The 27,805-nt window shown below is 44.0% G+C and overlaps 1 protein-coding gene across 6 annotated transcripts in view; it reads left to right on the top strand.

Moving 5' to 3' along the window:
- The window catches only part of SACS (sacsin molecular chaperone), a 76,975-nt gene that overhangs the window by 34,724 nt on the left and 14,446 nt on the right, over positions 1–27,805 (top strand). For 4 of the 6 annotated variants that reach the window (XR_008619049.1, XM_024125911.3, XM_028497412.2 and 1 more), the window contains 7 exons: positions 2,178–2,328; positions 8,250–8,337; positions 9,221–9,306; positions 11,765–11,876; positions 14,613–14,759; positions 16,820–18,311; positions 18,928–19,019. Coding sequence is in view for 5 of the 6 variants with exons in the window: in XM_024125911.3 (XP_023981679.1) it covers positions 2,178–2,328; positions 8,250–8,337; positions 9,221–9,306; positions 11,765–11,876; positions 14,613–14,759; positions 16,820–18,311; positions 18,928–19,019 (2,168 nt within the window). In the remaining variant the exon portion in view is untranslated. Of the gene's footprint in view, positions 1–2,047; positions 2,112–2,177; positions 2,329–8,249; positions 8,338–9,220; positions 9,307–11,764; positions 11,877–14,612; positions 14,760–16,819; positions 18,312–18,927; positions 19,020–27,805 lie in introns of those variants that run through there. The other 2 variants (XM_028497413.2, XM_055089570.1) reach the window with 2 other exon arrangements.

The following is a 27,805-nucleotide window of genomic DNA, read 5'->3' as shown; positions in this document are numbered from 1 at the left end:
ACTGGCTGACCTCATTGCGTGAATTTATGTATCATTTGTCCACTTGTTTATTATTGTCTTCTTCCTCAAAATGTAAGCATGAGAGAGGGACTCTGTTTTGTTCATTGCTGTATTCCGGCAATTTAGAAGTGTGTGCATCTAGAACACAGGAGAGGTTTAACAAATATCAACAGAGTGATTAAAAGAATGATTCCCTACTCTATATCCTTAGCTTTGACACCTCCCCTGAGTTCCAGATTTGCATTCCCCATGCTGACCAACCCTTTAAAGGATATCCTGAGTGTACTTTGAACTCCAGGTGCTCAAAGCTTTTTGTGATCAGCCTCCTTCCCCAGCCAAATCTGCTTCACTTCTTGTGAAATCCTCTCCCTTCAGGTCATTTCTTTGTCTCTCGAGTCTTCACTCTGCACCTTTGTTCCTTTGCCGCTACACCCTGTTTGCCTGGCTCCTTAAGGAAATCAGAGAGCTGAGGGTTATCAGAGGATTGAGGTGTGAAAGATTTCTCCTGGCACTTTAGCAGAGGGGTTAGCACCCACACTCTTTCCACTTGTTGATATTCTAATGCGCTTGCTTGTATGGCCTCGTCTGATTGAAGAAGTGAACGTTCATCCGTTAGGGTTTTCTGGCCTGATCTTTATATTGAATTTGCATGTTCTCCTGTAATTGACTGAACATGCTTACTTGTTCCAAGTAGGGAAAAACCTGCATGACTTATAGCAACCTCACTTTTAAATACGGTTGGAAGGAAGGGATGGAACAGCTGTAAGGGTGTTTTGTATCTTTATTACTGATAGTGAGTTCTGAGTAATATTTTCTGTGGAGGAGAGGGTAAAATTGAAAAACAGTATTTAATACCATTTTTGGGGTCAACACTAAAATTTAATTCTGTTAAGGGTATTTAAACAAGAAGCACACAAGTTTACCTGTTCACGACAGAGCCTTTGAGTTGCCTGAGTAGACGTTGCCTTTTATTTTTTTTTGCAATGTGTCTCTTCCACACCTACGAGAGACGAGGGACGTTAGCGGGGGGAAAAAAGGACTGACATGTTCTGAAGCGTCAACAAGCCACATACACTTTCAAATTACAAGGCAACGTTAGTCACTCTGGGGCGACTCCATCAACTCTGAGACTCGTGCTTCTGATTTCAAGGAGCTTGCAGGTGTGATGGGAAACGGGCCACAACAACAGAAGACAGTATTGCCAAAATAAGTTGCATATGTTTTAACGCGTCATAGGATACGCTCGCGTGCATTCTCATCTATCACTTTCCTGCTGGCAGTCCTTACTCCATCAGGAAACCGAATCATCGATCCTCCTTTTGTACCTTAAAAACAAAGAGAAAACGAATCCGCGGAGACACTGTTCTGCGGCCGCCTCGTTCCCCGCTGGTGCCCGAGAGGCCACCGTCAACCGCATTTGGAGATGCTTCCAGAGACTCAAATCACTACGGTTGAAGGAGACGTAGGCCCTGCAGGTCTAGTTCTGCATGTCCTGGCACTTTTGAACTCGGTCAAGGAAAACACAAGTCTTCTGTAAACCTGCGTCCCGCGTTTCCAGCGAAGTGTTGCAGGCGGTCCCTGCCTGGCAGTGTCGCAGACGGAGGGAGGGCGGGCGGGGGCGGGGCGGGGCCAGGCAGCCTGTCAACTACAGATCCGGGTGGGGTGGAGCCTGTAGGCGGGGCGAGTCCTGATGGGCGGGGCGGGGCCTGAGGGTGGGGCGGGGCCTGGTGGGTCTAGGGTCTCCTCAAGGAAAGGTGAGGGAGACGCGGGGCTTGACGGGAGGGACATCTCCTCCGGAATGGTCCATGAGGGGGCGGGGCCTTCGGAGGGGCGGGGCCTGGGGCCTGGGGCCTGGGGCAGGGCCTGCGGGTGGGCCTTACGCGCAGGCCAGGCGTCTCCTCAACTAACGGTCCGGGCGGGCGCGTGCCCGCGGGCGGCGCCTCCGGGGCCCTTGCGGCCGGGAGCGCGCCGCCGCCTCTGCCGGCCCCACCTCGGCCGAGGCTTCCTCCAGCGGCTCCCTGTCGGCGTGCCGGGCCGGGAGGCGCGGGCTGCGGCGGGAGCATGGTGCGGGCGCGGCGGCGCCGGCGGTGAGGACACGTCATGGGCGACAGGTGAGCGCGGGTCGGCCCAGGGCGCGGCCCCACGTGGCGCCCGCTGAGGCCTTTGCCTTCACACAGGTGGCTCCGGGTGACCGTGCTGCCCGGCTGCGTGGGCTGCAGGACGATGGCGGTGCCCGCGTCCTGGACGGTGCGCGACGTGAAGCGGCGCCTCGCGGCAGAGACGGGCTTCCCCGCGTCGGAGCAGCGGCTGTGGCTAGGAGGCCGGCAGGTAGGGCGGGGACGGGGTCCCGGGGACGGGGGTGGGGCCTGGGGATGGGGCGGCTGGGGCGGGGTCTTGGGGACGGGGCCTGGGGACGGCGGGACCGGGGACGGGGGCGGAGGACGGGGTGACCGGCGACGGGGCCCGGGGATGGGGCCTGGGGACCGGGGACGGGGTGGCGGGCTGGGGACGGGGCCTGGGGGACGGGGGGCGCGGGGAGGGGGGGGGGGGGCGGGGGGGGGGGTGCCCGGCGACGGGGCCCGGGGATGGGGCCTGGGGACCGGGGACGGGGTGGCGGGCTGGGGACGGGGCCTGGGGGACGGGGGTGGAGGACGGGGGTACCGGGGACGGGGCGGCCGGTACGGGGGACCGGGCTCCCGCTCGCCTGGGAATGATCGTGCCTGGTGGATACCGATCGAATGACGGGGCTGTGTGCCTGTCACTGCTGTGATTTCTGTCGATTTGCCGTTTCAGCATTGTTCCCCCCCCCCTTTTGTCTGAATCTTAACTTCCTGAAATTAAGATACTTTTTTGATGGGCGTTTTAGCAAGAGGGTTTTTTTTGTGTGTTTTTTTTTTTTTTTTGGTTTGCTTCTTTGGAGCCATCACCACTGAAGTGACTTCATCATTACTCATATTTTTCTGATTTTGTTATGCATTTAACTGGAATCCTGGTCAGTACTTTCACCTCTTATGTCTTAGAAGTTTCTACCCATCTCTGAATCACAGAAATTTAGGACTGAGAGGATCTTCAGGCATACTTTAACATGGAAGCTGTTATTTTGAGGAGTAAATTTATATTAAAACTTGTAAGGTGCAAATGAATGATTTAACAGATCAAAACTTTGGAAAATAGGAGTATTTCATGTTATATATAACCTTTAAGACTGGTGGAAATACTACAGTTTTCTTAAAGGAGGTGTTAAATGGAGACGTTTTACTAGAAATTAACTTATTATTTTATCCTAGTAAATATCTTCACTTTTTAAGTGATAAAGAGGTAAAAAAGAGTTGAACCAGATACACAAGGACTGCTTGAGCCACCCAGGATGGCATTTCAAGTATTGGATTTCCTTACTACCCAGTACAAATATTGGGGACATGCTTGGTACCCGTGATTTTTAACCTCTCAGTGTAATCTTGGCCTTCTGTGTGCCTGGGTGCACCCTCTGGTCTTTTGCCCTCTTAGACAGATTTCAGGTTAACCTGTTCTTGTGTTCCTCCAGGGATCAGTCAGTCCTCCTTACTGCTTGGTTCCCCAGGGTCTTTGGTGTCAGACAGTGGCTTGATTGAGGGCTTTGGGCAGGACCAAAGAGAAAAGCTTGTCATTCTTACCTCTTTATCTGTGTCTGCCCCAGTCTCTTGACCTTCCTGTGTACCCTCCCGGGTCCTATACCTACTTCTTTGGTTGCTCCTCTGGTTCTCCTTTGTCATCTTATCCCCTAGACGTGGTCAGAGCCAAAGAGTCAGTTGGGGCTCTGTCTTGCTATTGGAAAGGTTTCTGGAGGTGTCTCTGCAAAGCACTGCTGTGGGATGGCGGACGCGGGCGTGGTGTGCAGCATGTTTCGGATTGAGTGGGTGCGCGGTGGGGAGTCTAGTTAGGAAGCTTGTGCTAGTATGAGGGGTGAGCTTCCAGACTTCGATCGTGGAGCTGAAACTGAGAGGAAAGGATGCACAGCGGGCTTTGTAAAAGACAAAATTATGGTGGTTTGGTGCCAGACGGAGGTGTGTATTTGTGCAGACCGAGGGAGGGGTGGTGGCGGTGTTGGATGTGGGATAAGGGAGAAGGCCCGGCCAAGGATGTTCACAGGCCTTGAGTCAGACCAGGAAAAGAATGCTCAGTTAGCAGAGATGAACAAGTTTGGGGGGATCCAAGTTTCAGTTCGCTTTTGCATATGTTTGAGCTGGTGGCAGGAAATAAACATCCAGGAAAATGCGTGAAGTGGTAGATGACCTAGATCCTGTTCCTGTATTACCAGCGGATAACAGAGGCCAAGTTAAGTAACATGTTAGAATCTGTTTTCCTGTTTCTGGTAGGAATGGGGTAAAATGAATTCTAACCAGTTCTGAGGTCTCTGCTGTGTAAAGGTCTAGGGCGTGATCGTCAACAGGCAGCTATGGATCTGGCACTGAAGCTCAAGGGATAGCGGTCAGGGCTGGCGACATGATCTTGGGAAGCACCTTGCTCAGTGCGTTTCTCCTTCTGCACCTTGGTAAGCTCACTGGGAATATGACTAACATTTGCTGAGCACTTAGCTATGTTCCACACGCTGTTCTGCTGGGGACTTGGCATGTGTCATCTCATTTACTGCTCGGAACAGCCAGCCTCATGAGATGCTTGTGACTAGTCCATTTTGTAGAAGAGCAAAGCTAAGATTCAGAGAGGTAAAGTATCAAGTCAGGATTTGAACCCACGTCGGTCTGATTCCAAAGTCTATGGACTTTTGACTATTCCACATCAGAGAGAACCTGTCAGGCTGTCAATTGGGAATAAATAAAAGTTAAATGTAAAGTTCTTTACAACAAAGAAGAGCTTAAACCATTAAAAGTGAACTTTGAGCTCAAGGATGGAGCTCTCCTAGAAAACAATCAGAGGGCACAGTTCTCTCATGCAGAGGATGGGCTGTGACTTCTACTGAACTGGTGAACTTAGTGATGCTAACGCATGTCATCAAGAAGGGTCTTCTTTTTATAAGCGAATCTTTCACAGAGGTGGTTTCTTTCCCTTCTTATTCGGTGCTGCTCAGAACCTCTTAGATTTGAATCATTGGTGAGACTTTTGCATATTTCAGGGTAAGCAGAAACAGAAGCTGCTGACACCTCGGTGTCACTCGCTGGTACTGGTTGGTTTTGGACTTAGCATTGGGCACTTACTTGGTCCTCAGTCCTTCCAGGCCACCTACCATCCTCCTTCTCCTTGTCTCTCTTGCTTTTCCTGGTCTGGAAGAGGAATCTGTAAGTTCCTCTTCCTGTCCTGTGAAGAGAGTGAAGCTGTTCGTTAGAGCTGCGTATCTTACTGACCCTTTCTTCTCGAGCCAGATGTGTTTGAGCCTCAAACCTGGAGGTCTGAAGTATTGCTTACCTTTCCTGTCTTTTAGTTGATCAGAAACGTCCTGCATATCAGCTCTTGAATCTTGAGAACCTCCTTGTGTTCTTGACAGCTGAACAGAGGAAAAAGTGTTAGGAGATCCAGATTGCAGTTAACATTATACTATTTGCTTCACAATTTGGAGAGAGTTATTGTTTCCTAGTAAATGAAAGTGAGTGTCTCTGAGGTCCTTAAGGGAGGCTTAGGCTGGCCTGAACAGAGACTCAGCGTTCAAAGTATTTTGTCATCATTCTGTTTGAAACAAAATATGAAGACTGAAATGGGCAACTTTTAAGGTTTCGTTGCCTCTGGAGATGAACACGACCAATGTCACTTTGCTTGGTTGAATGATTTAGGGTCCAAGGAGAGAGGCCCAAGCAGAACTCCCAAGCCTTGGCAGGCTCAGGGGGAGAAAGCAGGTAGCACTGTTGAGGTTATCTCTGCTGCTTGATTTCTCTTTGGGAGAATCACCGCCTTGGTATGGGCCACTGATTACAGTCTACCAAAAGCATTCAGTGTCACACTCACACAGCAGTTAGGTGTGTTTTCACTAACAGGGTCCTACTCCGTGTATTCTTCATTTTCAAGTCCTCTGTAAGACCTGGAGACATCTTCCTGTATTACAGATTTCCTTCCTTCCTCCCTTCCTGCTGTTCTTCTTTAAAAGTACCTTAGCTAACTGAATTGGACTACTAATCCTTGGCTTATGCATAGCTCTCTTTTAGTAATCAGTTAATTAGTTAATTAATAATAGAATGAACAACCTTGATGACATCATCCAACTGGAGAACTAGAATGCTGTTGACGGTTTCCTTTCCCTCTGTTCTTTTCTTCCCCAGCCTGTATGCCTGTCTCTTTTGCCTTACCTCTTCGTGTGTTTTATTCTGTTGCCTTTTTATAGTTGTTTCGATAGTTTTATCGTAAGTGTGTGTGTGTGTGTGTGTGTGTGTGTGTGTGTGTGTGGATACCTGTGTTTGTATGTGTGTATGGATGTGTGTGTATAAGCTAAACAATATACTGTTTGCTTTTAGTTGTTTATGAACTTTACAAGAAGCTTATTATGCTATATGTAGCAACTTGGATTTAGCTTTTTTCACTCAATATTATGTTATGAATATTCACCCCAATTTATGTACAGTTTAGTTAAGTCATTTTCATTGCTGTATAATATTCCACCGTATGAATATGTCATAGGATTTGGGTTGTTTCTGAATTTTTGTTGTTAACAACAGTACTGTTGTGATTATCTTTCTCCGTATTTCCTGTGCACAGAGGTTTTTTTACAGGCTTGCCTTAAGATTCGGTGGGAACACGTATATGAAAGTGCTTTATAAACTGGGAGCTGTAACAACTGTTAACAACCGTGTTCAGATTTGTATTTTAGAAATGGGGACTAGAATGATGATGATGTACAGAAAGTAAGGAGACCAGATGGGAGATGGTTATAAAAATCCAGCAGAAGTTGAGAGTCTGAACAATTGGGAGTGGAGAAGACCGAGTTAGATGTGAGAGGAGCTGGGAAGGGACACGCTGGTGCCACTGTCGGTGGAGGAGGGCCGCGGAAGCCACCTTTTGGCAGGCCGAGCTCTGGGAGCCTGGAGGGCAGCCGTGTGAGGTGGGGGGTGGACGATGGAGATGGTGGAGTCGCGATATGGAGAACACTGTCCTCCCTGTCAAGGAAGGGTCAGTTACAGAGGCGGTTCTCACCTCTTCTACCAGAGGCGAGAGCTGGGGTAGCGTTTGCAGACTGTTGCCTGTAAGTCACTCCTCAGTAGCATGAGTGCGCTGCTGGGGAGAAGTGGATCTGGCATTTTTTTCAGAAAAGCAGTCCATTACCTGCTCCTGTGGGTCATGATCACACACTGTACCCTGCCTTTGTGGGAAACAGAGCAGTCACCGAAAGGAAAACGAATATTGAGGCATTTTTCAGGAAAGCCAGTTGGGGAAATCATAGACCAAAGCAGCTTCAGAGGTTGGAGTCCTCACTTGTCTCTTCCTTTCACATCATAGCTTTTTTATAACAATGTCTATAAGAAGTTTACCAAAGTGTATTTCTAGGAAGAGTATCTTATAAGATGCTCTTCAAAATAAATGAAAATAAAATTACTGCTAAAATTTGTGAAATACCACATAGTATAATCCTTTTAAAGAAGGTTACCATAATATTAATTTGTTGAATGCCCTAAAAACCAAAATATTCCAACAAATTAAAGCTTTTTTTTTTTTTTTTTTGGGTCCTCTAATATCTGTCGAATCCCATGAAGCTCTGTTCTGAGTAATACTCTCTGGAAATGCTGATCAAAGAATGATTTTGTTTATGTTGATAATCCTGATTCAGTATAAAATTTTAAAAATTATTTTAAAGCAGAATCTGTATATCTTTATCTATTTGTAATTATTTAAGGAAAAAGCATTTACATTTTTAAATAAAAGTTTTGTTCTCTGGAACATTCACTTCTCCAGAACAACTTATTTCCTTATATAAACACTTAACAAACAATATTTCTTTTTTTTTGTTATGCATATACATACATCCACTCTTTTTTAGATTCTTTTCCCATATAGGCCATTACAGAGTATTGAGTAGAGTTCCCTGTGCTATACAGTAGGTCTTTATTAATTATCTATTTCATATATAGTAGTGTGTATATGTCAATCCCAATCTCCCAATTTATCCCTCCCCCGTTTCCCCCCTGGTAATCATAGGTTTGTTTTCTACATCTGTGACTCTCTTTCTGTTTTGTAAAACAAATATTTCTTAGGTGAAAAAAAATGAGGTAAACTTTTGAACTTACAGAATTAGGAACTATATTGCTTTTCATAATTTTATTTTCTTTTTTCAGTTATCTGACTGGATCAGGATTGGAGATCTGACTTCCCAAAATTGTCATCTTTTTGTAAACCTTCAATCAAAAGGCTTAAAAGGGGGAGGTATAACATTGACTTTACCAGGAGTAAATTCCATTATTAGTCGCATAAAGATTATGTTTTAAAAATAAAATGAATGTACATACCATTTGGATGTGATGAGGGGATGTCAGGGCCAGAGGAACACAGGTGTGGGTGGAGCCAGTGAGCTGTAAGGATGCGTTGGGTGGAGTCGTCTGCGGGCAGGGTCCTGTGGATGCTTGGTCGTGGTGGGTAGTTGGACTAAAATGATGCAGATAAATTCATAGTGATGATTTTGTCTTAAGCACAGATTTCTTTTTTACTTATAAACAGATGTATTTTTATTCTCTGCATCTGAGAAATTGTTTCCCTTCCCCCATGCTCCCTACGCTTTGCTGTCACCTGTCTGAAGGTGACCTGGTTGGTCAGTTCTGAGAGTTTTAGGAGAGACTTAGGGTATTTGAACTGGGCAGCCATTGAGACATTGTGCCGTATTTCAAAACACTCAGAACATTGGTTGAGTTTGTGACTATTAAGGATGTCATAACAGGCACCACAATCTCTGGCTTCTTAGTGGCAAAGCACCCACAAAATAGCGCCATTTATTTCATTTGCTTTGGAAAATAGCAACACCCCGCCATGCTCTTTATTTTTGAATCAATAATGTGACATTTGGTATATGTTTGAACATTTTTTAAAAACCTTAATTTGTAGTTTAATTAAAAATCTTGAGATTTGATAAAATTGAATCTGCTTTACTTTGTACTGAATCTGTTTAGTCAGGTAGCCCTCGTACCAGAGGGCTGCAGTGAAGTGTGTGAAGTCAGAACTTGCACAACTTCATTGTGTCTCAGAACCAAATAACACGTTGATAATAGGCCAGAGGACTGGACTTTCTTCTAAATTGTTTTACACGTGTTCTCAGGTCGATTTGGTCAAACAACTCCCCCACTTGTTGATTTCCTCAAGGACATTTTAAGAAGATATCCAGAAGGAGGACAGATTCTTAAGGTGAGGTATGGGTGTGTGCACGTGTGCATTTACATTGATAAAAATGAGACGGAGTAGTATTACTTACAAGTCCTGTTAGTATTTACGTTTTAGAATTTTGTCTAGATTTGAATGGCTGTGTCCGTTTCCCTCTGCACCTGCAGTGCATACGCTGGATGGGATGGCTTGAGATGCAGTCTATGTAAATATGTGAGGTTTCAGAGGCAAAGGAACCCCCTAAGCTGCAGTGTGCTGTAGTCATGCAGTGTTGCTCTAGGAACATTTATTTGGTAATTTTATGTAATTATGTAATTTTATGAATTTTATGTAAAACATTGTTCAGGGGCATTACAAAGCAACCAGCCGACCAAATAAAATAAGACAAAACCCACATTCAGGGGCCATGAACCCATGCCTGTTTGACTCCCCTAGATTTAGAAGTTTGCTTTTGTGGGAGAGTTTATTTAAAAGGATAATTGTTTTAGTTAAGTATTTCTATTTATGATATATTCTTTTAGTTTGAATACACTCATTAAAAAAAACAAACTGAACAATCATAAAAGAATGCAAATGGAAGATACTGCAGAAGTTAGATTTTGTGTTTAAGCTTAATAAGACACTTCCTTAATTAAGTGTAAAAGTAGATCAATTATTATGCATTTTCCTCTAATTAGTGTTTATTATGTTCAATATCGTAGCTCTTATTATATTTTCTAGTTTAGATGGTAAAATTTTAGAGAATGAGCACTAGGTCAGTTGAGCTTACCTGAAGTATTAGTCATACTCAGGCAGGCGCTGATTGAGGAGCGCTGTACCCTAGGGAGTTTAATAATGATGAGGCACTGGGGCAGTTTAAGTCCATCTTTGAGAACAGGCGTCAGTGGCTTACAGAAGGCTAATCTGAAAGCCATTTTAATATTGAGATATTAGGAAAGTGAAGGTGGGAAGGGTGTCATTACTGGGTTATGGGGATAGAGAGAGGTGAACAGAATAAACTTAAGATAGGATTTAGTAGGGCCTCATCAATTCAAAAATGAGTGATAGAGATCCTGTTGGCAAACAAGGCAGTGGTCGTGAGCGAGGTCTGTACATTCTTAGGGTTAGCAAGCGCTGATGTGTAGTCCTTCCACTTTGCTTATTGTGTGGATTTGTGTGCCAGCCAACTCAGTATGATTTTTGTCCCTTGGATATTTTAGTAGAATTCTACCATTTTAGATGTAATAAGAATCTTAGAATTACCTAGACTTAGGCCACCGCCTTGTGTGATGTTTGCTGAAATAGATCCAGAGAAATTTTAGTGACTAGCTCAAGATCTTATGCAAATTGGCACATTTATTGCCTCTTCTTCTCAGAATTAGTTTGAAAGAGATCCCCTGAGAAGAAGGGCCCCATCGTGTTTTTTGTTCAACTTGAGACTGATAGTTGGAATCTGGGACTTGGGATGTTATCTTGTTTTCTTCATCTCTGTTGCCTAAAATACACATAAGTCTCAAGTAGCTATCCAGATGAAAGCAAGATCCAGCCTCTAAAGTGCTATCATCCTGTAAGTTAAACTTGCATTTTGCTACCTATTTAATTTTTATTTCTACCTTTAATATTATTTTATATTATACCCTAATGTAAAGAAGATTGCTAATTTTTAGGGATTCTACTAGACTAAATAGGGTGGGAGTGGGTCTTAAAAATCCCATGAGAAATGGGAAGTTGTGTAAACAGGAAGACTTTGTAGCTGATGAGGAGGTAGATAAAAACGTGGTCACGTGTTCGTGTTTGGGGTTGAACAGCATGTGGGATGTGTCCCCGGTCTTCTGGTGTGCACGGGGTGAACTAACCACCCACCTGATGTCACAACCAGCTCTCATTTGCACACTGTTCCCGCACTCAGGCCGATGCTTATCTCGTTGCATGCAGGCGGTGCACTGTGTCACCCGCTCTGATGGAGGCTTTGCTGTCGGCATGGCTGTAGTATCGGTGTACGCCCTCTGCAGTTCCTGCCCATCCCTGCCACGCCCCACCCCCGTTAGTGATTCCAGGGTGCTGGGAAAGTAAAAAATAGTGCCCCCCAAAGTTAGAGGTTCACGAGTGTGCTAATACAGGGTGGATTATTCTGTGTTTAAAGACCCATCCATTTAAAATATAACCCCTTGATTTGGTTTGGTCTAATTCAGAGCTCATCCGGGAAATTGTCACCTGTTCTTTACGTTAGACTAAACTAGATCGAATTCTACTAAAATATCCAAGGGAGAAAAATTATACTGAGTTGGCTGGCACACAGATCTACACAATAAGCAACGTGGAAGGACTACACATCAGCGCTTGCTAACTGTAAGAATGTACAGAGACCTCGCTCATGATGCAAATAGTGGGTTTCCTTTACTTATGTGTAATTACTTTTTAACTATTATAGGTAAATACAAAGATGGGCAGTAGATTACTATTTTATTAAATATTATTATTTTTTGGTGTATTTCTTGACTAGGAATTAATTCAGAATGCAGAAGATGCTGGGGCCACAGAAGTTAAATTTTTATATGACGAAACTCAGTATGGAACAGAGACTCTTTGGTCAAAAGATATGGCACAATATCAGGGTAAGAATCAATAATTAGTTACAGACAAGTTTTATTTTATGTACTAACAGGTGAGTTTTAGTGATTTACAATTCAGTGTTTAATGAACAGTCAAGTTACCACCTGTCCTTCGCTTCTTGGAGTATTTAACTCCAAGAGATGTTTTTCTCTGCTTTTTGTGGGCAGATGTCTCTGCTAGTTGGTATTTTTACAGAGCGAAGAATAAAAATCTTGAAACTCAGAGTAATAAGCAATGTAAATACATAAACCTCTTATTCTGTTCAGTCAACTTGTGAGCATTTAAATCATTAGCGAGGCAGATAGAACACTTCTCTGCGTTTGGAAAGAAGTTAGAGGCTGTGGCTTTGTGTATTACTTTGTGCTTTGAGAGTGCCCTTGAATTATTTTGAAGTACGGTGAGAAGAAAGATTGAAGGAGAGAAGTGAGTAAGGAAAATGAAAGTAAAGACAGTGAGAAACGATAACCAACGTAAGGACTCCTGACGTCCTGCGCTTTGAAGTGCTGTGTTGAAAAGAACATTCATAACTTTTAGTGCAGCTTTAAAGTCAGTAGGGTGATTGTGAATGACTGTGTGTGGTAGAAAGTTATTGAGAAAAGGGAGGATCAGTTCAGACTTTCCTGGACATATTTTTAAGGAGATGTAAGTCATATATTTTTTAAAAGGGGTTTCATGATTTAGGAGGGTAATCAACATTACTGTTAAATATCTAAATACTAAATATTTAGCATTTATGATATATTTATTATATAAATAAATAAATATATGTATTCTTAGGTCATATTTGTGATATGGAAGTTGCATTTTTAAAATTCTATAAGGAGATGGGATGAGATGTAGTATGTCAGGAGGTTTTCATTCTAGCCCTGACTCCTGCCCCCTTCATGATCTTGGGCAAGTCAGCTCACCCCCGTTGTTCATTTGTTCGGTGAGAGGGTGAAACCAGTCAGGTTTCCTGGCTCTGAGAGTCTGTGATTTTTTTTTTTTTTTTTTTTTTTTTTGCGGTACGCGGGCCTCTCACTGCTGTGGCCTCTCCTGTCGCGGAGCACAGGCTCCGGACGCGCAGGCTCAGCGGCCACGGCTCACGGGCCCAGCCGCTCTGCGGCACGTGGGATCTTCCCGGACCGGGGCACGAACCCGCGTCCCCTGCACCGGCAGGCGGACTCTCAACCACTGCGCCACCAGGGAAGCCCAAGAGAGAGAGTCTGTGATTTAATGTGATCATTGTTGAAAGATATCCCATGTAGATATGAGGGACTTTTGTCTGAATCCTGATCCTGCACGTGGCTCCCCATGGTCCACGTGCATGGGGTGCTGGTGTGTTGAGTGTCAGTCAGGCCTGCCCCTCGTGTTTCCTCCCTGTGCCTGAGCCGGGCCCTGAGGCTGGCTGCCTGTTAGCCTGCTCCCCTGTGGAGTGGCGAGAACATAGTCTGCCCCCAGTCACTCTGAGGGTTCAAGAAGATCATGTGTGTCATAATGCTTTCTGTCTGGTGTCATCCTGATTTGGGGAGTGTCCTATAGAACCGTATATGGGAAGAGATCCTAGAAGTATTCTGCTTCACAATTCTCTCATGTCTAGGAGTTTTTCCTTCCAGCCCTGACTTCACCTCGTTAAAAGAAAAAATTATGAAACAAGATTATTTAGCTGAGTTTATGCATAAGCATACTTAGAGAGAGGCTCTTTAAAGTGACGTCAGTTAGACAGTTTTTTAAAACTTGCTCATACAGAAGGAAGTGGACATGATCTTTGATCTCTTTAATTAACAAATGTTTGTTGAGGGCCCTCCGTGCTTGTGGTGTTTGAGGGTCTTTCTCTCTCATTCAGACATGAGCAGTATCTTGGCTGGTGTCATCTTCTTGGGTCACAGTTTTTTCCCTTTACTGACACTTAGTGTTGTAGATGAGAACTCTTGAGTTCAACTTTCTTGAGTTCAACTTGTTTTCGTTTCTTTTTTATGTAATGAGATGACAAAAGACTCAGAATGTCAGGTCCGATGCAGAAAACGCAGAGCTCTTCCCCAGTTTCTCACTTTACTAAGGATTTCAAGGATGTGGTTAATTAAGAGGTACAAGTGAAGGAGTGTGGCGAAATCTGGGGCTCCCCCAGGCCCTTTCCTGCTGTGTCCGAGGACACCCTGTGGCCTGGGTTTAGCAGAGGCAGCCTCCATGTGCTTGTCCTTCCTACAAAAGCCTGGCAGTCTTGGCCTTTTCATATCCCCACTTTGACTATTTTCCAAATAGCAGTCACGCCATTTTTGTAAAGCAAACTGTGGCCAGCATCCCCATATCTGTGCTTGAATTCATAGGCACGTGAGAAGGGTTATTTTTCACCCCATGAAATAATATATTAACAAGGTTTCTTTAGTCTTCTTATACATTTACAGGTGATTTCATTCACAAAAATAAATATTTTATTTAGGAACAAATTTAAAAGTAGTACACTGTGATTAATTTTCTTCTTTGCCCTGTGTTTTGAGTATCTAAGTACCATAATTTTTCCTTTTTGGATTTTTGGTCAACAATACTATATTTCTTCTGCTGGTAATTTTTACCATTAATTTGTAATTTCTATTTTAATGTGAAAACAACCAAACTGTAATGCTGAATCAGCCACTCCATTCAGTTCTTCGCATCTTCCCGTCAAATAAGCAATGTTGTGTAGAGGAAGTTATTGTAAGAGAAGTGAACATCCAGGCTCTCTTCTTTCTCAACACCTGCATGTGCCTCTTGATGCCCAGGGCCAGCTCTCTACGTGCACAACAACGCAGTTTTCACCCCGGAGGACTGGCATGGCATTCAGGAAATAGCACGGAGCAGGAAAAAGGACGACCCTTTGAAGGTTGGAAGATTTGGAATTGGGTTTAATTCTGTCTATCATATAACAGGTATGGTGTTTGGCTTTTCAGTCTTGAGACTGAAAATTATTTTAGCCTATATTTTGTACTTTATTGGGTTAACTTCAGAGATGATACTGTTTTAAAAGGCATTTTTCCCAAATTCTCTGTCAGTGGCAAGAAGTATATCAATGAAAAATCAGTGCGTCTTGTGTTTTCTCAAGTTACCATGTTAACTATACCAAATCTTCATCATGTGATGCAAAAGTTAATGCCATCATTTCCGGTGGAATCAGTGTAGTATATTAAGTCATTTTATGTGAGGTTTGAGATTTTACGTGAGCTGTTGAAAGCCTACACAAAATTGTTACTCTAAAAACTTTTACGCTGCAAATCTTTAAGAGTCAGGCAAACTGATTTTCACAGATTTTCTTGTACATAGGTTTAAATAACAGGAAGAAGAAAGTATAATATCCAGTGGTATTGAATAACTGACAAGGGGAGGACCTTTGAAATGACTCTGGTTTCTCACTTTCCTCATAAAAATTTTACTTTCTTTAAACTTACGAGTATTTTAACCATTACTTTGAAATCATGCTTGGAATCTAGAAAGAATATGAGGTTTCTGATTCATAGTTATAGTAGGAAATACTTGAAACTCTTAGGGTAGACACCTCTAAGGGTATATGGCTGTTCTTCCAGAATCAGAGCTCTTAGTATTTACTATAGTTTTGTGATAAAACTTTTTTATGAAATTAGCACTTGTTATCGTTTAGTTTGAAACCGTTTGTGCATTTTGAACTTGCAGGAGAAGGAGGGTTGAGCTGGCAGAGCTGTAGCTGTAGCTAGAGTGGCACATAATTTATTGCCCAAACTGGGACACTGCAGAGAGTGAAAGAGGTGGTATTATTCTCAGACAGTGGCCTGAATTGGGACTGCCCTGGGCAAGTGGGGTATAGGGCCACCATCACTATGGCCCACTTCTAGTAAGCCTGTTTTTTAAATTGCATTTACATTATTACGATATATTGTATGATATTGTGTTAAGTAATATTAGTTATGTGTTATATAATAACACTGATGAAATCATTATATAACAGTTATATGACTATTAATATTCATGTGTTCAACTATTTGTGAGTTACTCCTCACATCTGTGTCATGTAGTAGTTTTTAAATTTTATGGAGGCACACACGTGAGTTGCATAAGCATGGAGCCAGTTGTACAGGAGTGAATTGTTTAGAGATTCCCCTGATGACCAGCATCTGCTCTCACCGTGGATTTGTTCGCTATCGGAGAACGAGCACATTTATGTGGGACAGCGTTACCCGGGGTGCTGTTCTCTAATCTGAGGATTTGCAAAGTTCTTGAGTCCTGCCTTACAACCATCAGGAGCCTCCCTGACATAGTTTCAATAGTGGGAGTGGGACGGGGAGTGTGGACGGGGGGGCCGTGGACCGGTGTTGCTGGTGGACGTGGTGGCTGGGCTGGTGGATGTAACATTTCCTACTTAAAATACCCGAGAGCTTAGGAGTCGGCGGTTGTGACATCTGAGGCTGTGGTCAGTGACCATGCGTATTGCAGGTGGACCTCACGGAGTTGTGTCTTGTGTGAAGGTTAGGCCCTCAAGTCACTGCCCATTTCACACTCGCTCCAGGGCACGGTGCTTGCTGATCATCTGTGTTGTTCTTTCTCTTCCCTCTTTTCTCAGAGAATCTGTGGTTGAAGTTTTATTTTGAGCATAGGCTACAACTCTGTTCTGTTTAATTGGGTTCACTTGGCTATGGGGAGAGTGTAAATATCCAAATTCTCTTTACGGATTGTAATTGTTTGATAAGTGTTGGAAGATATATCTTAGGTTTTCACAACAATCATGTAAAGTCTCTCAATGCCTGGTACTTTTTGAATCAAAAGAGAAATCAGTTTTTGTGCTCAAAGAATTATACTTCCAAAGCTAGATTTAGTTTGTTTTTAGATAAATCTGTTTAGAGTCATCTTGTGGCTCATGCTTTTTCATGTGTAATATATGATAGTAACTAGGTATTGTAGTTGTACTTACAATTGTCCTTTAAATTTCAGAGTTGATCATGACTTGAATTTTCCTTTACAGATGTTCCTTGTATCTTTAGTGGTGATCAGATTGGGATGTTAGATCCTCATCAGACACTTTTTGGTCCACATGAATCAGGCCAATGTTGGAATCTCAAAGATGACAGCAAAGAAATTAGCGACCTTTCAGACCAGTTTGCACCGTTTATTGGCATCTTCGGAAGCACCAAGGAGACATTTATAAATGGCAGTTTTCCAGGAACATTTTTCCGTTTCCCCCTTCGGCTACAGCCCTCCCAGCTTAGTAGTAACCTCTACAATAAGCAGAAGGTTCTCGAGTTGTTTGAGTCTTTCAGGGCAGATGCAGACACGGTGCTGCTCTTTCTGAAAAGTGTGCAGGACATCTCCTTACATGTCCGCGAGGCCGATGGAACAGAGAAGCTGGTCTTCAGAGTGACTGCTAGTGAGAGTGCAGCCCTGACACAGGAGCGGCCGGATTCTATAAAGATCCTGGGGGCCGCCATCAGTAACTATTGTGAGAAGATTTCCAGCAACAGCATAACCTGTGTCACGTACCCTATAAATATAGTTTTAGAAGATGAGAGTGCCAGGGGCGCCCAGAAAACGTCTTGGCTGGTGTGTAACAGCGTGGGTGGGCGAGGGATTAGTAGTGGGCTTGATGCATTGGCTGACGAGTTGAAGTTCGTCCCCGCCATTGGAATAGCCACGCTGCTGTCAAGCAGAGACGAGGAGGAGGGGGGAGCAGCGTCCGAGCTCTCAGGGAAAGCCTTCTGCTTCCTCCCTTTACCGCCTGGCGAGGAAAGCAAAACAGGCCTCCCAGTTCACATCAGTGGCTTCTTTGGCCTGACGGACAATCGCAGGAGCATCAAATGGAGAGAGCTGGACCAGTGGAGGGACCCGGCCGCCTTGTGGAATGAGTTTCTCGTCCTGAACGTCGTCCCTAGAGCCTACGCCACTCTGATCTTAGACTCCATAGAACGTCTGCAGGCGGGAAGGAGCCCCGACCTGCCCCTGTCGGTGGACGTCATCTACAAGCTGTGGCCCGACGTCAAGCGGGTCACGGCGCACTGGCAGCCCGTGTTGGAGCCTCTGTTTCATGAGCTGTTCCAGCACGCAGTCCTGTATTCCCTCAGTGGCCACTGGGTCCCCTTGGAGCAGGCGTGCTTCTCGGAGCTGGACGAGAGTCTGGAATGCACCAGGTCCGTGCTCAGCTATCTCCAGAGCTCAGGGAAGCAGATCGTCAGGGTCCCGGCCCACGTGGCCGCCGCTGTTCAGTTCGTGGCGTCCAGCGTGAGGCCCGTGAGGAAGGTGACGCCCGCGTGGACCCGGCAGGTGCTGCGCAAGGCAGCCCACCTGGGTGGTACCAGCGCCGCCGAGAAGCTGCAGCTGCTAGAGTTCGTGCTCTCCGACCAGGCCTACGGCGAGCTGCTGGGGTTGGAGCTGCTGCCCCTACAGGACGGAAGTTTCGTCCCTTTCTCCTCATCTGTGTCCGATCAAGATGTGGTTTATATAAGCTCAGAAAACTATCCCAGGTATGCGCGGACCCCACCTTCTGCCCCTGCCCGCACTTCCAGTCGGCTGCTGTGAAATTCATCAGCTGTCAGTGTGGATGTTACCTTAGGGTGACTTTTGCAGAGCTGCTTTGTTAAAATAGGAAAGGATACATTTTTACATTGTAAGGTGAAAGGCATCCAGATGTTTACCAGTTAAAGAGCGGGTCCAAGCAGTTGTTTTTCTTGGAAATTCCAATAACAGAACGCAGAAAAGAATGGTTATAAATAGCTAATAATAACTACAATTAGTCAAAAGTGAATTATTTTGATGAAGTTAATTTAAATTAATTAAAATACTATACTAAGTAATTCTTTATAACTCAGGGTGTGTATTGACATTTCAGAAAATAAAATGAATTTTATTCTAAGAAGTTTAGACAATTTCTGGATTTGGATATGGTACATGATGTCCTCATGTTTTAAAGCGAAGCCTGGGTGACACTTGATCAAAAAGTATTGCAGTATGATTAGATGTGTGCCTTATAATTGATGTAAAATAGTAAGTACATTTAACTTGCTTGAAATTATATGATTGAATTTCTGTATCTTAGAATTGTTAGAAGATTAAAATTGCTGTGTTTCTTTCACTTTTTAGGTCCCTTTTCCCAGGTCTCGAAGGAAGATTTATTTTGGATAACTTGAAGCCTCACCTTCTGGCTGCTTTAAAGGAAGCTGCCCAAACCCGAGGTATTATAGCTGTTTAGTTGTTGTTGTTTTTTTTAATATATGTATTTATAAAAATGACAGTTTATGCAAGTTTCCTATTAAGTTGAACCGTACGAAATTATTAGTTATCCATTTTAGACGTTATCACTCAGCAGTTCCATGTGGTTCAGCTTCACGTACTTGTTGTAGTTTAAGATGTGTCAGTGCTGGATTCTGACATCTAAAAGAATCCAAACGTGATACTGTATTTAAAAGTCTCTTGTCACGGTCTGGCGGTGTGCCTTTATGGATGTGATCCCTGGCACGTGCACAGTGCTTTACAGGTTTCAGTGCTCCCCGTTTCTTTTCCATTTGTGCCCCCAGCCTCATCCCTTGTAGCCTATGCGGTGGTGAGGGCGCTCTTGTGGGTTAGAGGGCGCATATGCGGAGAGAAGGTCGTCAGCCTTGCTCTGTCCTCACACCACCCGCCTCCTCAGTTCTGTGTGGCTGTCCTGGGGCAGTGTCGAGGAAATGCGGGCTGACAAAATGACCTCTGCAGCAGGGCCAGGAAAGGGCACTCCTGGGGTCGTAGCAAAGGCTGGGTGTCCTTTATTGGGAATCCTTTTTAGGAAAAGACAGAATGATTGGGGGAAAAAATCACCATGGTTCTGTTTAGTATTATCTTTCAACTTTTGTGAGCATCCTTTCTCTTGTAAGACTGTTGCCTGAACTTTTTCTAAGTTAGATATTGGCCTGAAAAATTCTAGATTTGTCCTACTAGTTGAGGTTGTAAAGCATATTCTTTGTGACGTGTCTTTTATACTATATGCTGTTTTCTTTTCAAAGGTAACGATTGTGCATCTTCATTCATGTAAACCGAAGGGAAAGGAGCTAGAATGGGGGCGGCGAGTTCAGGACGGGGCAGAGTGGTGCGCGGAAGGGAGTGCGGGTGTGAACCGGGAGGGCGTCCCGGGGACACAGCTGTTCCCAATATCGAGATCCCTTCCTTAACTGGGGATTGCCATCTTCAGAGTAGCCTTTTGGGAGTCTAAACGTGGATTCCTATTACTCTGCCATTCTTTGCTCCAAAGTTTTAGAAATCCTTACTTTTCAAATTCTCTATTACATTCTTACATAAAAACTTTACATTGAAATATAATGTATGTACAGAAAAGTATGCATATCTTAAATGTAGGCCTAATGAAGTCTTATAAACTGAACACGCCCAGATCAAAACCAGAAGAGTGCCAACACCCAGGGACTCCTGGCTGCCTTTTCCGTGACAGTCCTGTCCACTCAAGGGTAGCCGTGACCCTGACTCTTAGTAGCCCCGATTGCTTCGGCGAGTTATCGTGCTCCCTGTGGGGGGTCACAGTGTAGTGCACGCTGTCTGCTGCTTTCACTTTGAGTTTGTGAGATCCATCCAGGTTGGTGCACGCAGTTGTAGATCCTCCTTCCTCATGGCTCTGCTATTTCATTGTGTGGTTTTACTTTCTTTTGAAGACAGAATTTTTGTTAATGGCCAGTAATTTCTGAGGTAGATAGGGGTTTCGAAATCAGTCAAAAGTTATTCAGAATCAAATCAGGTAAAAGGGGTGGAAAACCAGCAGAATCAAACTGAAAATGTTCAAGTACCCTGGAGCACAGAACATGGCCACAACTTGCTTCTCTGGCCTTAGATGGATGGGGTACCTATTGTAATATTTTTAGGGACAAATTAAATTTATATACTCTTAACTTTGGTAATTTGACATTGTTATAACGCTGAGTCTTCCCACTTTGTGTGTCTTTTCATTTTCTCACCTACTGTGGATTCTGATTTGGTATTTTGGGATCATACCAACACCATGTTTTATCTCTGGTTCCTGGTTAATTTTTTTTGACTGTTACACTAGAAGAGACATCTTCACTGTGTTTGTTGCCCGTAACCTGTGGCTCAGTTACCCCAGAAGTTGTCTTCGTGGTCACTTTTCCTATCTTGATTTAAGTATTGGTCTGCCACCCTTGTGATTATTTAATAATCCTGATCTCTAGCCTTTCCAGTATTTTTATCTGGCCATATGGGTGATGGGTAACTGCTTCCTGGGTATCTTCCCTATTGCTTTTATACCATTGGTTCCAGACAAAAATTTGTTTTTGATACTACTTTATTGCCATGTTTTGGGAACATGAAACGTGTAGGGGCTGATAGGGACCCAATAAATGACACCTTTGCTTTCCTGAGAGCCGCGTCAGTGAAGAGCTGCACAGAGAGGGATCCAGCAGGTAGACATCGCCAATCTCCCCTGTGTTACTGATAATGCTGCTAGTGGGGCTCCTGGCTTGCGGCGCATGGTGGACTTGTGCTGTGACCTCTCCAGAGGCGGGCAAGCTCTTCAGGCCAGGCGCAGGGTCACTGGGAGACCTCGGGCTTCCTTCCCAGGTACGCCCTGCCCCACGAGTCTCCCTGGGCAGGCGCAGAGCCTCTTCACCCTGACTGGTCAATAAGTCATTCCTCTTTCTGGTGTGTGGGGCAGGTGGGGAATTATGGGTGGGGAGGGGAGAGGCCGAGAGTATTACGTCTGTGTAGCTCCCTTCCTATGGTAGGGAACGTCCCAGATGTCTAACAGCATTGGATCTTTTTTGCTCTAAATAACGACTGTGTGATTGTTTTGCTGACACAAAGCACTGTGGACTTCTGTTTACCAATTATCAGTAAAATCTGATTGGCCGATTTTGAAAGTACTGCTGCATACAATTGAAGTGTGAAGTTTTTTCCTCTGAAGTGGGTATTTCTCTAATTCTGCAGCCCAAGCAAAATCTGTCTCATTGTGTGGTAGTTTTACCTTTCACTTGTTTCACATTTAAAATCCTGAGCTAAGTATTAAGTTACTACTTGTACTTTCACCGTTTACCTCTGTTGCCTCTTTCCCATTTGCAATTACACACTTCCGTCTTTTCTGTTTGGGGGAAAACAAAACAGACCTTGACTTTGATTAGCTTTCTTGCATCCTGTCATAGTCCAGCTTCTGGAAGGAGTGGCGTGTGTTTGTTGTCTGTACTTTCTCATCATCTGTTATCACAGCACGTGGACTTTAGCTTCTACATCATTCCAATAAAATTGCCTGACTGAGGTCACCAGTTAATGACTTTTTAAAAATTATTAAATCTAGTGGAACGTTCTGTTCTTTTTACCTGATCTCCCTGCAGCTTTGGTATTATTGGTCACTCCCTCTTTGAACTCCCTGGCTTTGATTATACCACTCTCTCGGTGTCCTTATACTTCTTTGCCTGCTTCTGAGAATTATTTGTGAATTCCCGTTCCTCAGCTTACCCCCTAAATGGGATTAGTTCAGGAACTCCTTGCTCAGCTCTCATTTTGTTCCTTACTTTCTTCGAGTATACTCATTCACCCCCAGGCATCCACTGTCACGCATATGTAATGGTCTGTATACCTTCAGTTGTCACCCCAGTCTCAAGAGGGGCAGTGTAGTGCGATGTAGTGGTTACAAGCCTGGGCTCTGTGGCCGCACAAATCTGGGCTCAGACTCGACTCCTCCATTGTGTGACTTTGAACAAATTACCCGACCTGTCTGAGCCTCTCTTTCCTCATCAGTATCATGGCAGTACAGGAACTTCCTTCCATAAGAGTATATCTGGGGCCCTCAAGATTCAATTACATGAAATGCAAGATTGCTTTCTTACAAGTGGAATGGAATGAGAATAAGGGTTGAGTGGAGGATGGCAGGCAGTCACAACCTACCAACTGAATTTTATCCAGTTTGCATTATCGCAGTGGGGCAGCTTACTGATAACCTCAATTGTAATATTTTCATCGTGGTAGGCGTTTCTCTGAAGATCGGATGATGTGTACAGAACGTGTACAGTTTAACACGCTACCTGCTCATAAGAAATGGTGATGAAATGGCAGCTGTTGTCATTCTGCCCTTGGGGTTCCTTAGGTGTCTCAAAGTCGGCATTCTCCCAGCTGGGGTCCTCATCCTGTCTCCGCGTCTGTCTCTCCTTTTGCCCGGTCCTTCCTCCTGAGAAAGGCGCCCGTTCCCACGCCCAGGAATGGACCCCCGCTCGCCATCCTTGTTGTCCAGTCTCCGCGGTCCGGGGACCGCACTCCCTCTGGCTGTGCTGCAGGCCCTCCGTCTCTGGGACACGACGCCGCCGTGCCCACGCTCCTCATCTCATCTCCGCCGGCCCCGCTCACGGGTTTCCAGCGGATCCTGACTCGGGACAGGCGCCGTCTTGTCTGCGTGGCCTGCGGGGCGTCCCGTGATTGGCCCCGACTCGTTCGGTGTCCCTCTTCTGTTCTCGTCGCCAGAGGCGCTTGCGGATGGACAAACTTGAGTTCCCTGCACCCTGTGAGAGCAGAGCCCTGTGAGATTTGTCACTGCCGTGCAGCACAGCGCCCACTTCAAGGTGGGTGCTTGGTCAATTCTTTTTACCCGAAGTAAGGTTTTCTCATCCCTGTGTTTTGCACACGGTGTTCCTTCTGCTTAGACTACAGGCTGCCTCCTCCACTTCGCCCTGTGACTTTCCTTCATCTTCTAACCCTCGGCCCACGCGCCTCCTCCAGGCGGCTCCCCTGCCCGGCCCCGCAGGCCTGAGGCGCCGTCTCTAGTTCACTCCCGGCCCTGTCGCGGTCCGTGTGCTCCCCTTTGCCTGGTCACAGGCACGTTTTCGCTGTGCCAGACCACGGATCCTCGAGAGCGGGGGCCACCTGTTATTTCTTTCGTACTCCCAGTGCCTGGGTGACAAGCTAATGCTAAGCCTCCACGGCTGGGCCGGGTGGGATGGTGTTGCAGGGACGAGGACGAAAAGGCAGATCCCCCCACTGTGCCTGTGAGTCAGGATCTCTTGTATCTTCAGTATCTTATTTGTTCTTCACAATCGTGAGATAATCATCATCCTCCTTTGAGGGGTGGAGACATTGAAGCTGAAAGAATTTGAAGGATTTAAGTGACTTGCTTGAGCTGCAGAGTTGGAATGATGATTCTGTTTTGTTTTGTTTTGTTTTTCCTATTACAGGTCTAGATTATTTTATTTCTGTGTTAGGTTACCTGAGCAAATGGGTGACAATCAGAAGTTAGAGGAGCCGGTCAATGGGTTTTGGAGGAAATAAATAGAAAAAAAGTTGAGTCAGACAAATGGTAGGAATGCCTAATAGTTTGGTTTTAGTTCGTATTGAAATACATCTTTAAATCTTAAATGTACATTCTGCTATGTTTGGAGTTTTGTTTATGGCTTTTCTTTTACATAATGATGTATAAGATTCTGCAAACTGTGTTATCTTAAGGTACAGAATAATTCCTGTAGCCATCATGTGAAAATTGTGACAATTCTGGCTTTTTCTAAGAACGGATTTAATTATATTCTAGCACAACAACCTCTCTGGGGATATTCAGGTACGATGACTAAATGTTGTGTTCATTTGTAGCCTGATGTTTTTGTTCATTTGATTCTTTGAATCCTGTTTTTTCATTTACCTAAGTAGCTAGAAGTTATATCAGTATTTTTTTTCTGGTGGTAATTATTAAAGGAGAGAGGAAACTATACTAGTAGAGTATATAGGTGGTTGTTACACATACCACAATAAAACCATATTTAAATGACTTGGAAACATTCATTTCATAGAACATTTAGTCTCAAATGAAAGAATTATGCTGAAATTGGTATTTTAAGCTGTGGTATTTAATGGGAAAGTGTGAGAGTGCACACACCTATTATATGATGCACGTACATATTGAGATTAAAAAGGTCAGGGGGGATCCGTTCTGGGATCTGTGCCGATGAAGTGAGAGGCCCTGCGTGGACTGGCCACCGAGGAGTGTGGTCCAGTGTGCCTAGTGCACCCGGGGAACGAGCAAAGGTAGAGTGGCCGCCAGCTCCCATTAGGGACGGCCGCTGACTGTTCGCACAATGCTGAGTGTCAGTTATTGACTGACTTTTTTTTTTAATAACAAGTTTTGAACCAACTTGTATTATTTCCCCCCAGTTCATATTTCACTTGGAAGATCAGAGGATGTAAGATTTGCTTTACAGAAATTGTTTTTATAGTAAACATTATTTTTTGAGTCAGTCTCTTCCTTGAAGCTGAAATAAATTTAGAAACCAAGTCATTGTTATAGTGATAATTCATATAAATATTAACTTTGGTTTCTAGCTTGTATTAAAAGTGGCTGATCATCCACAGCTGCTATGACTATATATTCTTATATTTTTAAGGTGTGAGCAAAGAGGAAGACAGGATCTTGATGTCAGCAGGCTGCACAGTTAGCGCCTGCCCTGGGGACTCTGGGTTGTGTCGGCCATCTCCCCATTTGTTGTCCGTCTCCTATTAGGGATGGAAACTAGGAAGCCGAAGCAGTGTCAGTGATGACTTCTTGAGAGAAGTTTGGTCACGAGTGCTGTTCTGAATGACGCTGGTGCCCTCCGAGGTAGAATGAGGTTTCCGCTGGCCCCCTTGGGGTGTTAGGTGCTGCCACCAGGCTTGCAGAGTGCCCGAGGGAGTGCTGAGCCTGCCGGCGGGCTGTCCTCGCCTTCCCTGTGTGCTCATTTTCTTTCCCTTTTTTCCTTTTTCTTTGAAGGTTTGACTGACTGATGGCATACCATTTAATTGGCCCCTCACCTTATTTTGAAGTAGACTGTAATATCCTATTTCCATTCATGTTGAAAATCTTTCTCAAAGTTAGGACTGAACATAAACACATAAATAAACAAAAAACGTAGTGCAATCCTTGAATAGTGATTCAGCATGTCGATGTGATTATCTTGAACCGATCTATAGGAAAGCACAAACTACCCTGAGAAGAGCTATTTCTAAACAGACACGTCTGATGAGAGTTTAGATAAGCACTTTCTGTCTCCAGGGACACCTAACAGTACTACGTAACCTCTTTTGACAGTGCTGATGATTTTAAAGGCTAGGCCACAGAAACACAAGTCATTTATTAAAATGCTGTGAAATGATTTTACTGATACTGTTGGAGATGCTTTACAATTTCAATGACTTTCTAATCCAGGGCAGGGAGACTTCTTTCTGTGTTAACGTTTATATTTTAGGGTAAAAGCTAAAGGCTTAAATACAAAATAAACAGAAATCGGGACTTCAGATTGAATTGACTTATGTACTTAGAATTGTGTCCTACTACATTTTCTCTCTCCTTTATTTTCCCTGCTGTTTTTTCATTTGAGCATGACTGGTATTAATCGCATGTTACGTGTGGTGTGCGGGTTTTATTGGCATTTTATTTATACATTGATATTAGATAACTTTCCTGAAAGTAGGTATGTTTTATAAGTTCCAAAGTTCATGCAAGGATATTGGATAGGATTATCTACAAAATGCATGTCATGTGCCAATTATTAACGTAGGACACAGTGTGGTGCGTATTTGATTTTTTTGTTGAGTGTTCTGATTTTTAATTTCTAACCCTTTTTTGTATCTTTGGTATTATATCCTTGCCTTACTTGTGATTTGGAAATTCTATTATAGTTAATTCAATTCAGTAAGCATTTTTTAGAACATTAAACAAATTAATTAAAAAAAATTATATCTTAATGGGACTCATAGACCGAGGAGGCTATGCAAGTCAGACTATTGACAAGATTTTATGACTTCTTAAATATTACTATTTGACTTACCCTAAGTCACACAATGTAGAAACTGATAATAATAAGAATGTGGGTATTGATATCTTCAAAAGTTGCAAAAGTATGCCCTTGCTTAAACTTCTATGGCAGTAATTTTAAATGTCTTCTTGTAACATGAAAGATAATTTTCTTGGTAGAAAGTAAGGTCATCTTCCTGATGTGTGAGTCTGTGGAACAAGGGTGTCCTTCCTTGGTTAACAAATGCTGATACAGAAAAATTTTAAGGGGCTTGAGGTGTGCCCCCTTTTATAACTTTTTCCAAAATTAGTCTTTTAAGAGTCTAGAAATTACGTGTACCTAGGGAGAAAATGGAATATTAGTTTTCCATAAGATTGAATTTGAGATGCTTTTTATTTCTCTATATGGGCAAATAACATACCTTTAGGTACCTAGTGTTACTTTAAAATTTTGTTACTCCTGGTATTGCAGATAAAATACTCTGAAACACAACATGCACTTAGAAATAAAATGTTATTTTCTAGACCACTGATTAAAAGTCAGCAAAAATCTTTTTTTCCCCAGAGAAAACCTTATTAGTCTCCGAGTTTATAAAACATCTGGGAGTGGAGCTGCCTTGTTGGGGGTAACCCTGCATTCACAGCAGGGCCCGCTTCCCCTGTTGCTTGTCCCTGAAGCACTTCTGCAAAGCCCAGATCCCAGAACACACTTTACTTTGTGCTAAGTACCAAGTAAGCGCTGCCTCGGAGGGTTGTGACTGTGCTCCATACCTGGACACGCGCACAGAGCAGTCTTAGAGCTAGAACCTCAGCCTCATCCTTTCTCCAGATGAGAGACTTGCAGTCCCAGAGAGGCTGCGTGACCCCTAACTCCTCACACATCTAGTTACTGGTGGAGAGGAAACTCCAGTGTCCTGGCGGCCTCAGCTCCTGGCAGCCGTGGTCAGCTGGGACAGGGTGCTCGCCCCCGTGCGCTCACTCGGGACTTGCTTTATCCTGTGGCCACCCGGCTCCTGGAAACTGGGCCTCCTTATAAATTACTTACCCTTAAATAAAAGGGTACTTATTTAAACTTTATCCACATTTTCTTTGGTGCTTTTATTTGTGAACAAATCACCACTAAAAATTATTTTCCATGTTGATTCTATTTGTAGGGCATTATAGGATAATTTTTAAAACACATCTAAATGCATTTTAGATATTTATTTAAAATAAGCACTTTCCAGA

The sequence above is a fragment of the Physeter macrocephalus genome, chromosome 13 (assembly GCF_002837175.3).
Source record: "Physeter macrocephalus isolate SW-GA chromosome 13, ASM283717v5, whole genome shotgun sequence".
NCBI classification, from domain to species: domain Eukaryota; kingdom Metazoa; phylum Chordata; class Mammalia; order Artiodactyla; family Physeteridae; genus Physeter; species Physeter macrocephalus.
This window is presented reverse-complemented; position numbering and strand designations above follow the sequence as displayed.